The sequence below is a fragment of the Lepidochelys olivacea genome (genome assembly GCF_965140295.1).
Source record: "Lepidochelys olivacea isolate rLepOli2 genome assembly, chromosome: 22".
NCBI classification, from domain to species: Eukaryota; Metazoa; Chordata; order Testudines; family Cheloniidae; genus Lepidochelys; species Lepidochelys olivacea.
The window spans coordinates 13,962,040-13,979,835 of record NC_140432.1 but is presented as its reverse complement, the minus strand read 5'-3'; the positions used below and the strand labels follow the sequence as shown (position 1 = coordinate 13,979,835).

Genomic DNA, 17,796 nt, shown 5'->3' with positions numbered 1-17,796 from the left:
CTGGAAACCGCCCCCTCTGGCATTTATATCCCGGCGCGCTGAAATGTGTCACGTTAAGCTGCTTCAGGTGTTGATGCTATTTCCCTTCCCCAGCCTCCCACAAGCATGTATGGGTAAATCCTTCTTCCCTTCCCAGTGGTTGTGCAGGGTCCATACTCCAGGGCCAGCATAGGGGAGTGGACGGCTGGAACCCCACGCAAGGGATCTGCAAGTTATTCTCTGTGTGTGGGCTTGGGGGCAGGCAGGGGAAAGCTGAAGATGGGGTTAGTGAAGCTGAAGAGTCAGCAGGATTGCAGAAGCTGCTGCGGCCACTGTAGCCCAGAGGCCGCAGAGATGGCCACAGGTGCTGTGTGTGAGTGGAGGGTTTCTTCACTTTGTGCCCCCTTCCCCTGCCTCAGTGGAACTCTCCCAGTTTGTGCTGGCACGTGGGATTTTTCCCTAGCAGCATCACTCCACTTTCTGACACCCCAGAATATCGCTTAGCATGGCCGGTGAGCACTGTGACTTCCATTGCAGCCCTCTGTTGCCAAACACTAAGGGAAATAACCCTTTGCAACGTACATGGCATCTTCTGGGTAAGGATCTCAAAGTCCTTTACAAGCTAGTATGCCTCCAAACCCTCCTGTGAGGTAGGCATTCTCTCTATTTTACAGAACAGCTCAGGCACAGAGAGGTTAAGTGACTTGCCCAAGGTCACACAGGAAGTCACAGGAAGTGCTGGGAGCAGAACCCAGGACTCCTGATGCCTAGCCTTACACGTTTACGATTAGCCCATGTTCTCGAGTCTGACTCCACATCCAGCTACTTAGGAGATTTTACAGCCTTTTCGTAATGTTTTCCTGTTACGCTTTGATACAGCCACCTCCTTATCCCCCTAAAGGAATGTAAATGCTACAGGAGGTTATTCTCATCCCTTCGGGTATCTAAATGGTGGCCATCAAACGTCCTGAGTAAAATGGAATCCAACCCTGCCAGTCCAGGCTGCTTTTGAAACCTTTCGTGTGAATTTGGCCACTGGTGAAAGAGGCCACGTTGACAGCCCTGAAGACTGACCTCCCCTGCGTATCCTCAGAACAAGTAAACATGAGAGGTAGCAGGGTAAGCTTCCCCTGTGAACAAGCCTCTCTCCTGACCTCTCAGGACGAGAGGGTAACTCAGTTCCTCAACTCCATTCAGTCCTTGGCCTCTCTAGGGGGGCTGCTAACAAGAAGGGGATAATTAGAGCTAGTCCTGGTAGTGGTTTTCATTGCCATAAACATATGTTTGCATGGACCTGTTTCCCAATAGGCCAAACATACAGAGGCCAGTAAGTAAAAGCAACTTTCAGGCATTACCTAACCTCAGACGATTCTGCAAAGTCAGAAGTGACAGTTTCCCTATCCTGTTAACAAGCATCTGGATCATCCAGTCTCCCATATGCACTTTAGGGCCTGATCTACAGCCCACAGAAGTTAAGGAAAGACTCATTCTCCATAATTTTCCCCATCGTGTTACCTATGGAGCCAGTCTACCCAGAACTAAAGTAACAACATATGATTTTGGGCACTCTACGTGGGTCAGCTTTTTCGTGATTTTCAGCCCTTTCAAGGCATCTCAAGTCAGGCAACCAAAACCAACAGTAAAACCTTTGAAGAGGTAAGTCCTAATTTTTTTTTTTTTTTTTTTGAAATTTGCAAACATCTCTTTTCATCCCTTACTTTAGTGTCCTTTATTTAGAGTATGGACTGAGCATGCTCAGAAACACTGCTGAATCTGGCTGGCCTCACTCTGCCCGGCCTCACTCTGCCCACCCCACTATCGGCAGACACAAGTCATCTCTGATGCTAATATCGATCACCTGAGGACCTGGGTGTTTTTCCTTACTAAGATACTGTGAGGGCATGATCTGTAATGTAGTTCAATAAGCATAATCCGATCATTTGCTTAAAAATGAATAGAAAAGCTTTTTTAGCAAAAATCAAACCCATCCAGATTTCTAGGGTTTGAGCTTCCCAACCTCACTTGCCCAGCGTTTCTACTCTTGTGGGTAATTGTCTGGATGTTTGTGGGGTTACTCACCTGACAAAGGGGATACAGTGAATAAGAGTGGCAGGATAGGGTATCTGGCCCATTGCAGAAGGCTGACAAATTGCAAATAAATACATTTTACAATAAAAGAGCTGAAAATCTTTTTTTTGGAACATGGACATGCCAGTATTAACAGTCACCATCACAGCAGTATCTGGGCATTTCCACTCTTCTTCCCATGCATCTTAATACACTTTACAAATCTTAAAGGAGTTTGCTGCCTAGGCTTCTCCCTAGTAATGCTACTATCCCCACTTGTGAGGGAGGTGAAACTCAAGGACAGAACGTTTTAATAGACCAGGCCCTAGATCGCAGAGGCCAGGGGAGAGCCAGCATTTGCAAGACTCTTCATCCTGCACTTTTCATAAATTCTACAACAAGAAGGGATCATTGTGATCATCTAGTCTGATTTCCTGTATAACAGGCCAGAGAACGGCCCTAAAATAATTTCCTGAGCACATCTTTTAGAAAAGCCTCTAATCCTGATTTTAAAATAGTCACTGGTGGAGAATCCACCACAACCCTTGGTAAATTGTTCCAATGGTTAATTACTCTCACTTTCCAAAATTGACACCTTATTTCCAGTCTGAATTGGTCTAGCTTCAACTTCTAGCCATTAGATTGTATTTTACCTTTCTCTGCTAGATTGGAGAGTATTAAATATTTGTTCCCCATAAGTAGGTACTTATACACTGTAATCAAGTCACCCCTTAACCTTATGTTTGTTAAGCAACATAGTTTGAGCTTTTTGAATCTCTCCCCATAAGGCATGTTTTGCAAACCTTTAATCATTCTCGTGGCTCTTCTTTGAACGCTCTCCAATTTATCAATGTCCTTTTTGAATCCTGGGCACCAGAACTAGACACAGGATTCCAGCAGTGGTCTCACCAGTGCCAAATACAGAGGTACAATAATCTCCCTACTCCCACTTGAGATTCCCCTGTTTATGTATCCCAGGATCGCATTAGTTCTTTTGGCCACAGCCTCACACTGGGAGCTCATGTTCAGCTGATTAGCCACCAGAACCCTTACATCTTTTTCAGAGTCACTGCTTCCCAGGATAGCTTTAACCACACAACCATCCTTCCTCTCCCATAATGATAGATCCTGAAACGAGTACCTGACACAAACGCCACAGTAAACAGTTATCTGTCTGTAGCATGTACATACACTTTACTCAGCCCCACTGTGCAGTTCTCTTGCACCAGACCCACTGCGCATTATAAATCTGAGAAAGACTGAAGTCTGTGGCTTTTTAATTTTTTTTTTTACAATAGCCATGAAAGGTGTGAAATATTCCCTGTGTGTATGCATCTGTGGATAAGATAATAGGCTGAAATGTGCAAATTCTTCTCATATTTAATGAACCAGGAAATGGCTCCAATTTTGGCTGTGCGTATTTCATATCCTACTCTATATATGGCTGCATATTTTAATAGTCTAATTAATTGCTTTGTGAGATTCCAGCTTAGTTTTCTTAATTATTGTGCAGTCACTGTAGGTAACAAAAAAAGTAAGTATTTAATAACTTAGCCTGGGTATTGCAGAATTATACAGAACTCATCTTTTCTGCCTCAGTTGTTGTTTTTGGGGGACACTGAGAGCTGAATTACTGGAGAGTGTCATTTAGAACTGATGAACAAGTCACACTTTTCCTGGTGAGTCAGTACAGAGGTACTACCCCAGCAGTGTGCTGTTGGGAGGTGCCAGCTGTCATTTGAGATGAAAAGCCAAGGTCCTGACTGTGACGGGGAGATACGCTCCTGCCCCAACAGAAGAACTCCTGCACATCTGCACGATGGGGTTATGCTGGCACAGCTATGCCTGTACAGTCTCTGTCGTGAAGAGACAGCCTTTGTTTTAGTTTGACCTGCCACAAGTAGTGAGAACCTTGGCCAGGAGAATATCAGAAACGGTGGCTATCCACCACAGACAAATTCATCCCTGTGGAGGGAACTCACGCGAGGTCTGACCCCTATGCTGAGGGCTTAGGCCTTTTGCTCGGCCTCTGCACAGGAGTGAATTTCACCCCATATGACAACCACTGGATTTCTTCCACAGAGAAGAACATAGATTGTAGGCAGTGTAGGGCAGAGACCATTTTTTTCTTCTGTGTTTGTACAGCACCTAATACAATGGGGTCCTGCTCCATGACAGGGGCTCCTAGGTGCTACCACAATATAAATAAATAGTAATTGTTCTACAATCCCTAGAAACTGAGATACCAAGTTACTAGGCATCATAGATCCTTTAGACAGAGAAATATTCCTGACTCTCCTTTTAAACTCATGGGTGGAAACCATCTTCCCTTCTTACTACTCTAACCTAAAACAAGGGGGGGGGGGAAACCCCACTCTGGCTTGACCTGGATGTCTGCAGGGCAGTCTCAATGTATCTCAAAAGTACTGAACCATTCAGAAAGTCTTCGGCGTTATTTGTTCCTTTCGTCTGAATGCCTGGGAGTGAAATCCTCCAATTCATCTCTAGCCAGATGGATCAAATGCTGAATCCATCGCGTTTTACACACCGGTTCCTTCACACCCCTCCCGCTTCCTGTCTGTATCCAGGGCCCAAGTGTGAAACAATCAAGGAGAAATGCAAAGCAGGTACACGGTCGCCCATCAGCAGGTGCAACCGGGGGGCCAAATTCTGCTCTATTTCACAGCTGTAAATCTCAACCCGCAGATTATCACTAAAGGAGATGACATCGCACAGAAAGGAGAATTTGTTATCGGATTATTTCCTTTCTGAGAATAAAATCTTCCCGTGAGCAGACAGAAGGCTCAGTTCTGCCACTCTTACTCACATTAAGTGATCCCTTACTATGCAAGCTGTGCCGCTGGCATTAGCAGGGTGACTCACATAAGTAAGGAACCACTCAATGTGAGCAAAGGGGGAAAAGGGGTAGCAATAAGGCCCAAAGTCAATAAGAAAAGTCCGACAGAATTTAATAGCTAACGAACCCATTTCTAAAGGTTTTTCTGAGCCATCCTGTATGATTTCACAGACATTCACATCCCTGCTATAGAATTCCACGGGATGGTTTGTTTTTTTTTAACTATACAAAAACATCTCATTCTCTATTAAACTCTATGGTGTTTAGCGTAATTTCAAAAGAAGCCTATTCGGTTTATCCAGTACGACATTGGTATAATCCCCATTACATTCTAACGGATTTTGCTGTAATGTAGAACTAATCACGTGGGTGAAACACATCCCTTTACAGAGGGTATCTATGCACTGCTTAATTCCAATTTAAGCTCTAGTCTAGTCTCGTCTATGCTGGTCCTTTTACTACACTGATAAGTATGGTACCCACGTAGCTTAAAATTTTGCAGGATTGGGCCCTTTGAGTTTATTATTATTTTGTGGAATTAAAAACTAATTAATTAAAAGACCTTTTACACAATCTTAAAGCCAGGGAGAGCATTTCCCCTCGTATAGGCTTTGCACAGACAGCGGATCCTTTCACCATGAGTGAAGGTGTCGGTGGGGTCCGGGGCAAGATTAGGGGAGATGGGAGCAGTGCTGGGGTGTTGCCAAAACCCGTGCATGCAGGGATTCTGAGCAACATGACTCCCTTAATTGAGGCAGCTTGCCACTGGTGCCGACCTCCCTTAGGGTCCTTTAAATATCCCTGGTTAAATGTATAGGATCAGATTTTGATATTCACATTGTCTGTGTCACACCACTCACCGCTAGTCTGGCACCTCCTCCTGGTCACGCAGGGGATTAGCCATCAAGGTCGATGCCCCCATCCTGCGGTTGCATACCCACAGTCACGGACTCTCTCTCATCTGCAGCTCCTCTCTTGGCTCTGGAACCACAGCGTCCCCTCCGGCCAGGTCACTCAGTGGCATTTCCCCCTTCCAGGGTACACTCCTCCCATTCTGTCACTCCCACAGTGACCCTGGACAGCCTTCCAGTTCACTGCCCTGTTAGTCTATGCCATGCCTACAGTGGCTGGTAAGGGAACCCAGGCCTGCCTGGTACTCTGGGTTGCTGTCCAGGGACCCTCAAACCAGCAGTTCTGGGCTTTCCTCTCCCAGCCCTCACTGTTCCTTCCTTGGATGGCTTCCTGCCACTCCGGTTCCCCTTCTCTCTCTGGGTGTACCAGCTCCAAACACTATGCCCTGAGAGTGACTGCAGCCTCCATGTCTCTGGAGCCTCCAAACCCTCCTCCCTTTTCCCAGGGAGTGACTGCCCTTTCTCAGCAGCAGCCCCTGTCTGTGGCCAGCTTCCTGGATTTATACACCCTGCCTGTTCCTGTCCAGCAGGAACCTGCTTGCAATCAATTCCCTGCTCCCTGGCTCTCCCTCCAGGTGCAGCCTGTGGAATTAATAGGCCTACCTGACCATGTGTGGGGTAGACACCCCATCACAGTCTGGTTAACTGGTACCTTACTCTGTGAGTAGCCTCATCTAAGTTAACAGGACCATTCATGGAGCAAGATGCTGTTCAGCATGAACAGAATTTGATCTATAGCTAACATACAGAGATGAAAATGGTTTATTTTCTGAAGCTTTACTATTGGACAAAACAAGCTTGATCTTTCTTAGCCACAAGTCTCTTTTCTCTTTGCCCTTCCAGGAATAGGAGCCAAGTTCAAAGTTTTGTAGGAAAAATGAAAAGCGTCCCTGTGGAATTACACACAGTTTTATAGCTTTTAAGTGGGGCAGAAGTGGCACTGATTCACGACCACGGTTCTTTCAGGACCAAAAGTTCTCTAGGTCCTTCATTTGTCTGTCATGTCTCTCTGGCCCTGGCACGTGTTGGGAGCCACTTTCCATGGTTCACATATAAAAATATTAGTCTCTTGAGTAGCCAGTAGCTATTTCAGTTTAGACAACTTTGGGTTGCTTTAGTATGAAGCAAGACCAAGGGCCAAATTTCTCTCTCAAGTATACCACAGGGAATCTCTAGAGTCAGGATGGTTTTGTGGTGAATGCACTAGACTGGGACTTAGGAGAACAGTTTTCAATCCTCCACCTGGACACAAACTTCCTGTATGACCCAAGTATGCCACTTAATCTCGCTGTGCTTCAATCCCCATCTATAAAATGGGGATGATGATAATTCCTATATCTATCTAGATCACAGGCTGTCCAGGGCAAGGATTGTTAGTATGTGTCCACTGCCTAGCACAATAGTGCCATGGTCTCAGTTCACACTGCTGTAATACAAAGACAGAGTTACACCGCTGGGTCTTACAGTGACGCAGCAGTGTAGAGAGTGTCCGAGTTCCATGGAGTTACTTGTCATTTACACCAGTGTAAATAACTCCAGAATTTGGCCCGGACTTGGAGGAAAGACTTCAGGTTAAGTCCTGGACCAGCAGTCCCTCCTATATTTTCTCTCTCTTCGAAGGATGTTCTTTTATTTTGAAACGGTAATTTGCAAAACAAGATTTTCAGAATTCAAGCAGCTCTGAGAGCCCTGTCTGAAATAAGGAACATCGCTTCATGAAATATGGAAAAGCAATCAAAGATGGTGGGTTCCCAGTGCTTTTAGTCCAACAGGGAACCTTATATAAACTCACCAAAGATGTAATATTTCTTTGGTTGGAACAGAGGCTCTTAAATGGTTATCCTGCCTGTTTCTTTAAGGGTGTGCTTGGGTTAAATGGAGTTGTCCTTTCACATTTTGGATGTGGGCCGCAAATGTTTTAAAACTGGAATCTGTAAAAGTTAGAGCTTATGCTCCCTGTCTATTGCAAATAAAACAGCTGGTTTTATAACCGGTGTAAATAATTGTATTGATTTTTTTTCATTACAGAGCTAAATACTTTCCACTGTGTTACAGGAAGGTGTGTATAGCACAGCGTACAGAAGTGCATGCTTTCTATTATGGTAGCACCTAGAGGCCTCAACCAAGACTGGACCCCACTGTGACAGGCACTGGAGGTAGTTAGTGCATGCTCTGAAGACTTTAACCTTTAAACAGACAAGACAAAAGAAACATGGACACAGGAAGATGAAGTGACTTGCCCAAGGTCACACAACTAGGCAGTGGCAAAGCCAGGATTAGAACCCAAATCTCTTGATTCACCATCCACTGCCCAAATACATTACAGCACACGGTCTTCAATGGCTACCCTGATTTGCGTGCTACTGTAGATGCAAACATTGAACCCAGGTTGTGGAAAACACTTTGCAGAGAGAGGCTACACAGAGCTATGTAAGGAAACACACCCCTTCTTCTGGTGTATTGCAGAAGAGTCTTGATATCAAACAGTTAAGGATGACGGACAGGCAAAACTGCCTACTTGGCTATTCCTCTGTCAAGCAAGCACTTTTATAACAACTTAAATGGGAACGCTTTTTATAGCTAGGGTCTGAAATAACAAACATGCTCAATTACACTTTATAAATTGATACTTTCTACACAAAGATCTTTGCAGGGAGAAGATTCCATTTGCCTTTTTTTTTGTTTTGTTTTTCGTCCTGAAATCACCATTTGCTGCAAAGCAAACTATGCCAACTAACTGCTTTCTCAGAGATGGTTCAAATAATCGGTGCAATCAATCATTTGCAATCGCCCATTAGTGTTTTTAATTATTTTCGAGTGATGGCCTTGCATAGTAAATAATAATAAATACAGGAAATCAGAATCTACCTAATCTACTTCTGCAGGCAAAAGATAATAAAAATGTTAAATAATCTGCTGTGCTATATAAGTAAAAAATGTCTCCTTTCTACGCTGTCATCTACTCTGATCTGTAAGCTCAAGCAGATCACAGTATGTCTTTTAATTGCTTTAGTCCATTAGGACAGAATCACCAACCTACACTGGTTAAGATTTTTTTTATTATTATTTTAAATGTACAGTACTTTGCTCTACAATTTGCTTTGACACTGCAAACACATTAATTGTCCCAGCCAGAAGCCTTTCTGCTTCTCATTTCTATTCCTATTTCTCCCCTTTGATTGGCTTGCAAAGAAACCCCAGAGAACCAATCAGAAGCAGCTTTTCCATTCATGTCCTAGCAACAAGCCCTGTTCCAATCTTTCTCCAGCAAACTGACACCTGAAAAATTACATCATGAATAATAGCGAAGCAACAAGGGCCAAGAATTTTTTTTTCATCTGTCTGCTGCAGAGTTCATTTAAGGTGTTTCAGTCTAGATTCTTAAAGCTACACCGTTCTAAATTTCTGCTGCCCTTTTTGCATTTCTTTTCTTTTTTTCTTAATCAAATATGTTGTTTAGCGGTCTACAGAAAATTAATTTAATTCCCCGCATCCAAAAAATGTCCATGGCATTTATCACCTTTGGTGCTGGGCTCTTTAATTACAGAAGATGGAAAGGAAAGCTGATTGAATGCTATACAAAATAAACATGTCTTGCTTTGTAATAAATAAATAAAATAGAGCAGCACAGATATCAATACCTGTGTGTGATGGGAAGAAAACCATTTTCTGTGATATTGCCATGCAAATTTTTGTCTAGAGAGTCGCGTGTATTTTCGGAGACAGACATTCCATAAAGGTTGCAATACATGTGTGAAATATGTAAATCTATTGCTTAAAGGTTTAACATCGGCTGCATATTGTTTTTCTGTACAAAGTTCAAAACCTTTTGCTCGCTTTCCTTCCTATCATTTTTAATTAACGAAGGCAGAATACAGCTATGGTGCAACAGAGAACTACCTCCCTCTTTTGTATCATATTTTCTGAAAAGAAAATTGGCAGGGAAAAAATTATGATCAGCAAAGATTTTAATAATACAACTGATGGATATGCTTAACAACAACAAAGAAATTAGGCTTTTTAGCATGCCAGAAAAAAATACAGCACAGAACATACAATTCCAGATGATTCAAGAGGCACAAAGACAATGGGAGAAGGGGACTGATTCATTTAATTTAAATGTTCACTGTTCATTCCTACAGTGAGACAGTTTCTTCTGCAAGTCGGAGAATAATCTTTTTTATTAGCACTGCACCAAGACTCATTCACTGAATAGTATTTGCCATTTTATGGACGGAGAGAAGAAAAAGAAGAGGGGGAAAAAAAATCTGCAGACCGTATAATACTGGCACAAAGAACTGTAGCTGCAGTTGGAAGTGTTTGCAATATCCTCACTGACCTTTTGGAGGACTCGAACACCACTCTGCCTTTTGGTTGGGAAAAAAAACCCCACATGTATGTCAGCAACAAAGTTTCATTTATTGCTCTCCGGTGAAGGCTGAAATGGGGTGGGTTGTTGCCTCGAACTACAGATTCATATTATGCTCTGGGTGTCCACCACTTTATTTATTTATTTATCTCGGCGTTCGCATAAACAGTATCTCATGATGCAGCAAATAGTTACATTAGTGTCTGAGTTCTGACTGAATTTTCAGCTCTTGAGAGCAATCAGCGCTGGCAGCAGGGTGAGGTTGGAGACTCTGGCATGCTGCCTTGCTACTTGAATAACCGCATGACTATATAAGGCCAGAGGAGGAAGAAGAAGGAGAGCGTAGAGGAGAAATATTGGGAGTATAAATATGAAAATTTAGCAAAGAGAGAAACTAATCTAAACCTTTTTGCCACTTACACTTTGAATCATGGGCTCAGATTATAGAACTGGCTTCCTACCTTGTGCAACTGAATTGCAGAGGCTACTTGAATAACAACAACACTTTGCACTTAACTTCAGAGCATATTACACATTAATTATCTCCCTCCACCTGTCATCCCTCCTGTTGTAAGAATTATGACCTTCTGCTTTAGAGCTGGGGAAACTGAGGCAAAAAGGAACGATGGCTGTGTGTGTTAAAGGACTCAGGAGATCTGGATCCAGTTCCTGGCTCTGTGGCAGGGGCGGCAGAACCAGGGGGGACCTAGTGTCCCTGCAATGGAAATATTGTGGGAGCTCCATCCCTTCATAAACTCGCTCATGCCTGGGGGGAGGCAGGGGTGTGGAGACAAGCGGGGGGCCACGGGAGGGCTGGAACCGGCCCAAGAGCAGGGAGGAACCAGACATGCCAAACCTGTGAAAAAATGCAAAAATTAGGCTTGTTTCTGGCATAATTAGCTTGTGAGTTGCTTGTTGGGCTTGTAGCTTGTTGCAGCTTGTTGCTTCTTTTTTTTTGATCGACTCCCAGCAAGCAAGGGTAAGGGGGGGCAAGCGGGGACAAGGGGGGCAGAGAGTTAGAGGTGCACAGTGGGCCCATCACAGTTCCAGACTGCTCGCCGGGGGAAGCTAGTCACATAGAGTGTTGGGGTTATTAGGGATGGGCTTGTTTTGAAATGGGATTTACTTGATTTTTGGCTTATTGTGAAAGTCGGGGTGTTTATTTACTGCCTGAAAGTTGGCAACTGCGGTAGGAAGCCCTGGGACCCTCCTCTCCAGCTGAAAGCCAGCTGCTCCACCCCGCCCCCCCACAAGTCTCAGTATCTCCTCTCACTCCCTCTCCTATTCTCCCTACCCCCATTCGCAAGGAGCATTGCCCAACCCCCAACCCCGAGTGTGAATTTGGGCAAACCATTTAATCACTGGGCTTCGGTTACCTGTCTGTCAAATGGGAATAATAATCCTTCCTTTCTCCCCCCTTCCTTTGTCTGTCTCGTCTGTTCAGATTGTAAACTCCTTGGGACAGAAACTCTCTCTCACTCTGGGTATGTACAGCACCTAGCACAATGGTGCTGTCATCTCAGTACTATTATAACGTAAACAATTATCAGGAGAGAGGGTAAGTGACTTGCCCAAAGTCACTGAAGGATTCCAAGCAAGTTGGGGAAATTTCAACGAAAAACAAGCTCAACTTTGCTACCCACATTTGCTACATTTGCTCATCAGCCCTAATGAGAATTGCTAAGTCCCAGTGCCTGTGCACAGCCCTCTAGCTGATACCTCTGTGTTGTGGTCAGAGTTTGTAGAGCTGCTGCCACACAGAGAATATGAGCTAGCGAGTCTCACAATTGGTCCATTGCTGACCGTCCAGCTGTGGGTTGGGAGTGTTGCTAAGGCAACATGTTTCAGCCCTTGTAAGTAGAACAACCCTCACCTCACAGACCATCAGCAAGATCTGATGCCAAGAGGGCCTCTGCCACCCAAGTTCAGCACTGTACCCCTTCAGCGAACAGTCTGCATCTGTGAGCCAGTAGAAACAGTAGGCAGTTATCCTCAGAGGAACGCCCACAGAGGAAGGAGGACTTGTGGCACCTTAGAGACTAACCAATTTATTAGAGCATAAGCTTTCGTGAGCTACAGCTCACTTCCTCAGATGCATATCGTGGAAACTGCAGCAGGCTTTATATATACACAGAGAATATGAAACAATACCTATTCCCACCCCACTGTCCTGCTGGTAATAGCTTATCTAAAGTGATTTCCAGCACAAATCCAGGTTTTCTCACCCTCCACCCCCCCACACAAATTCACTCTCCTGCTGGTGATAGCCCATCCAAAGTGACAACTCTTTACACAATGTGCATGACAATCAAGCTGGGCTATTTCCTGCATAAATCCAGGTTCTCACATCCCCCCCACCCCCATACACACACAAACTCACTCTCCTGCTGGTAATAGCTCATCCAAACTGACCACTCTTCAAGTTAAAATCCAAGTTAAACCAGAACATCTGGGGGGGGGGGGGTAGGAAAAAACAAGAGGAAACAGGCTACCTTGCATAATGACTTAGCCACTCCAAGTCTCTATTTAAGCCTAAATTAATAGTATCCAATTTGCAAATGAATTCCAATTCAGCAGTTTCTCGCTGGAGTCTGGATTTGTAGTTTTTTTGTTTTAAGATAGCGACCTTCATGTCTGTGATTGCGTGACCAGAGAGATTGAAGTGTTCTCCGACTGGTTTATGAATGTTATAATTCTTGACATCTGATTTGTGTCCATTTATTCTTTTACGTAGAGACTGTCCAGTTTGACCAATGTACATGGCAGAGGGGCATTGCTGGCACATGATGGCATATATCACATTGGTGGATGTGCAGGTGAACGAGCCTCTGATAGTGTGGCTGATGTTATTAGGCCCTGTGATGGTGTCCCCTGAATAGATATGTGGGCACAGTTGGCAACGGGCTTTGTTGCAAGGATAAGTTCCTGGGTTAGTGGTTCTGTTGTGTGGTATGTGGTTGTTGGTGAGTATTTGCTTCAGGTTGCGGGGCTGTCTGTAGGCAAGGACTGGCCTGTCTCCCAAGATTTGTGAGAGTGTTGGGTCATCCTTTAGGATAGGTTGTAGATCCTTAATAATGCGTTGGAGGGGTTTTAGTTGGGGGCTGAAGGTGACGGCTAGTGGCGTTCTGTTATTTTCTTTGTTAGGCCTGTCCTGTAGTAGGTAACTTCTGGGAACTCTTCTGGCTCTATCAATCTGTTTCTTCACTTCTGCAGGTGGGTATTGTAGTTGTAAGAAAGCTTGACAGAGATCTTGTAGGTGTTTGTCTCTGTCTGAGGGGTTGGAGCAAATGCGGTTGTATCGCAGAGCTTGGCTGTAGACGATGGATCGTGTGGTGTGGTCAGGGTGAAAGCTGGAGGCATGCAGGTAGGAATAGCGGTCAGTAGGTTTCCGGTATAGGGTGGTGTTTATGTGACCATTGTTTATTAGCACTGTAGTGTCCAGGAAGTGGATCTCTTGTGTGGACTGGACCAGGCTGAGGTTGGTGGTGGGATGGAAATTGTTGAAATCATGGTGGAATTCCTCAAGGGCTTCTTTTCCATGGGTCCAGATGATGAAGATGTCATCAATATAGCGCAAGTAGAGTAGGGGCTTTAGGGGACGAGAGCTGAGGAAGCGTTGTTCTAAATCAGCCATAAAAATGTTGGCATACTGTGGGGCCATGCGGGTACCCATAGCAGTGCCGCTGATCTGAAGGTATACATTGTCCCCAAATGTGAAGTAGTTATGGGTAAGGACAAAGTCACAAAGTTCAGCCACCAGGTTAGCCGTGACATTATCGGGGATAGTGTTCTTGACGGCTTGTAGTCCATCTTTGTGTGGAATGTTGGTGTAGAGGGCTTCTACATCCATAGTGGCCAGGATGGTGTTATCAGGAAGATCACCGATGGATTGTAGTTTCCTCAGGAAGTCAGTGGTGTCTCGAAGGTAGCTGGGAGTGCTGGTAGCGTAGGGCCTGAGGAGGGAGTCTACATAGCCAGACAATCCTGCTGTCAGGGTGCCAATGCCTGAGATGATGGGGCACCCAGGATTTCCAGGTTTATGGATCTTGGGTAGTAGATAGAATATCCCAGGTCGGGGTTCCAGGGGTGTGTCTGTGCGGATTTGATCTTGTGCTTTTTCAGGAAGTTTCTTGAGCAAATGCTGTAGTTGCTTTTGGTAACTCTCAGTGGGATCAGAGGGTAATGGCTTGTAGAAACTCGTGTTGGAGAGCTGCCGAGCAGCCTCTTGTTCATATTCCGACCTATTCATGACGACAACAGCACCTCCTTTGTCAGCCTTTTTGATTATGATGTCAGAGTTGTTTCTGAGGCTGTGGATGGCATTGCGTTCCGCATGGCTGAGGTTATGGGGCAAGTGATGCTGCTTTTCCACAATTTCAGCCCGTGCACGTCGGCGGAAGCACTCTATGTAGAAGTCCAGTCTGCTGTTTCGACCTTCAGGAGGAGTCCACCTAGAATCCCTCTTTCTGTAGTGTTGGTTGGGAGACCTCTGTGGATTAGTATGCTGTTCAGAGGTATTTTGGAAATATTCCTTGAGTCGGAGACGTCGAAAATAGGATTCTTGGTCACCACAGAACTGTATCATGTTCGTGGGGGTGGAGGGGCAGAAGGAGAGGCCCCGAGATAGAACAGCTGCTTCTGCTGGGCTGAGAGTATAGTTGGATAGGTTAACAATATTGCTAGGTGGGTTGAGGGAACCATTGCTGTGGCCCCTTGTAGCATGTAGTAGTTTAGAAAGTTTAGTGTCCTTTTTCTTTTGTAGAGAAGCAAAGTGTGCGTTGTAAATGGCTTGTCTAGTTTTAGTAAAATCCAGCCACGAGGAAGTTTGTGTGGAAGGTTGGTTTTTTATGAGAGTATCCATTTTTGAGAGCTCATTCTTAATCTTTCCCTGTTTGCTGTAGAGGATGTTGATCAGGTGATTCCGCAGTTTCTTTGAGAGCGTGTGGCATAAGCTGTCAGCATAGTCTGTGTGGTATGTAGATTGTAATGGATTTTTTACCTTCAGTCCTTTTGGTACGATGTCCATCATCTCACGCTTAAGAAACATGCTGAATGCACTTTGAAGCTACCTTCTATTAGGCTTAAGGAGGGCTGCTCAGCTAGTGTGTTGGACATGGGGCCTTGAGGATGGGGTTAGGTAGAAAGCAGCTTCACTGGGGCAAGGGGATTTGGAGTTTCTACAAGTGGCATTCAGAGCAGCTGTAAAAAGATAAGATCTTTTGTTTCTGCAGAAGGACAGCCTTAGGAGACAGCACTGTCTGGGATGGTAATATATTCAAACCTATTGACATTTCCCTAAAATAAATGTTCTCAAACATTTAGGGTTTTCCCCCCCCAAAGACAGGGGAGTGGTGCTCACTGTTAGAGCAGGAGACTGGGTGTCAGGACACATGGGTCGCCCTTTGAGACGCTGGTCCTGTCCTGTCACTTGATTTCACAGTGCCTCAGTTTCTCCTGGGGCAAAATAGGGATAATATTGCCTCACTGGGCTGTTTTGGGACTTACTTAATATTTGCAAAGCCCCATGAGATCCATAAGTGAAAAATACAAGGAATTAACAATATTTATGCGTATTATGGAATAAACACCAATTGTTATAGTTAGAAGAAACAGTCTCTGGTAACACCAACACACGCACATCATCATGTAGATGTGATTAAGCATTTTTGTCCTGACCCAAAGCACATTGAAAGCAATAGGAGTCTTTTAATTGACTTCAGTCGGCTTTGCATCAGGCCCTTGATGCAATATGCATTTCTGCTCTACTAAACTTTCATCTAGCGCTAACAGAAGAGGATCTTGAATTAGACAAAATACCTAATCAACTGCATTTACTCCATGCTGCAGACGCCCACCTGCATTAGTATTATATCTTATAACATGCAGACGGCACCAAAGATTTCTCTATTGCCCAAATCATGCCATTATGAAGCTGAATTTTGCATTGGTTATCATTTGAGATGACTTCAAGTTAGGAAGCAACTGATTACAAATAAGACTTTCATAAGCCAACATATTACAAACTCACAACTGTTAGATGAATCATGTGCTCTTGAGCGAATTTTAACTGTGTGAAAGAGTAGTCATATTCTGCCCCAGAAGTGAATGCATATTAGTGAGTGTCATAGTGAACCCTGAATTTTTTATGGATGCATAACTCCTCCTAAGATCAACAGGGGATTTGCAAGGAATGCATGACCCCACAAGCTGTAAAATGATATGTGCTATTTAAATATGTTACCAATAATACAATACTTTCTGGAATTTCCCTTATTCAGGGTGAACTGCAACATGGGCAGTAAAGCTGGAGTCACTCATGAGTTCGGGAGTCCTTTTTGGCTTGAGGTTTTCCAGGTATAAATCACATGTACCTAATGCTAGTTACAGCCTATACCAAAGATATTACCAGGAACTAGCAGCAAAGGATGATATCTTTCAACAGATGGTTAAATTTCTGCTGTTAAATTACACATAATGTAATTACAAGATCAGCAGTAAAATAAAGGAAAACAGACAAGATGCAGGTTAGGTAAATCCCTTAGGTCGATTAGAAAATCCACCCTTTAACAGATAATGGTTTGAGTAGCTCTTCCTAAGGGCCTGAGTCTCATTGGCTTGCAATTGGACTTATGCTCCTAAATCACTTAAAAATTGAACAAATCTTGGGCAGGATTTTCAAAAGCACCTGTGCTCTGATAGAAACTAAACATATCTGACACACTGAATTTGTGATTTTAAATCCTACCTCAAGCTGTCAAACCTGGCACAAGGGGAGTAGGGGGGCGGAACTAAGGATCATTTTAGAAATAAGGCTACCGCAGAGACAAATGAAGTGAAAGTCGAGATAGCATTAGATCTGTGGATCAAAAGGCAAGAAAGTTAGAGTCATGCAGGCTAATTAGGAGGAGGTTTATCTAGCACGTAATGAGACTGTGTGCTGCCATCTGGGTTAGATAAAATTCTTCATTAAATAAAGGGATGTGCTTCTTCGTTTGTTTTACAGAACTGTCATACCGAAAAGCTAAGATGGTCAACTAGAGCTGAGACAAGAAATTTAGGGGAAATGTTGCCTGTAGCAGTCCATGTAAAGAACAGTCCAGTGGTTAGGGGTTTAACATGGGAGCCCTGAGTTCAATTCTCTACTCTCACATTATTCTCTGTGTGTTCCTCCCTTCCACCTCTGTCAGATGGAGATAACAGTTGCCTCACTGAGGATAAATATGCTAAAGCTTGTGAGGTGCTCAGTTCATAAAGTATTTCAGGCCAGATGAGCATCTCTGGCACAAACAGATGTGTTGAGGTAGAGTTGCCCATTGGTTAGGGTAGGGTCTAGGAGTTAGAGGACCTTGGTTTTCTTCCGCACTGTGCCAGTAATTCAGTGTGTGATCTTGGGGACAAGTTATGTAATCACCCCATGCCTCAGTTTCCGCACCTTGTAAAAATAGATATAATAATACTGACCCGTCACTGAGAGCACTTTGAGATCCTTGTATGAAAGATACTATGTAAGTGCAAAGTATCATACTTGTTAATCCATAATTATCCTCATTTTCCGCTAAATCATCTAGAGGTTGTGTTTCCTTTTTAAGCTAAAACATTATTCTCACAATGTG

At 44.1% G+C, this 17,796-nt stretch overlaps 1 protein-coding gene across 3 annotated transcripts in view; it reads right to left on the bottom strand.

The window, feature by feature from the left end:
* LOC311511335 (uncharacterized protein) overlaps positions 1 to 17,796 on the bottom strand; it is a 205,574-nt gene that overhangs the window by 71,594 nt on the left and 116,184 nt on the right. The window contains exons 4-5 of one of the 3 annotated variants that reach the window (XM_084611853.1): positions 12,057 to 12,142; positions 9,824 to 11,039 (exon numbers count right to left, since the gene is read on the bottom strand). The exons of 1 other annotated variant lie outside the window; for it this stretch is intronic. In XM_084611853.1, the coding sequence (XP_084467979.1) occupies positions 10,944 to 11,039; positions 12,057 to 12,142 (182 nt within the window). In that variant the 3' untranslated portion in view covers positions 9,824 to 10,943. Of the gene's footprint in view, positions 1 to 9,823; positions 11,040 to 12,056; positions 12,143 to 17,796 lie in introns of those variants that run through there. One more of the 3 variants, XR_014709260.1, reaches the window with a different exon arrangement.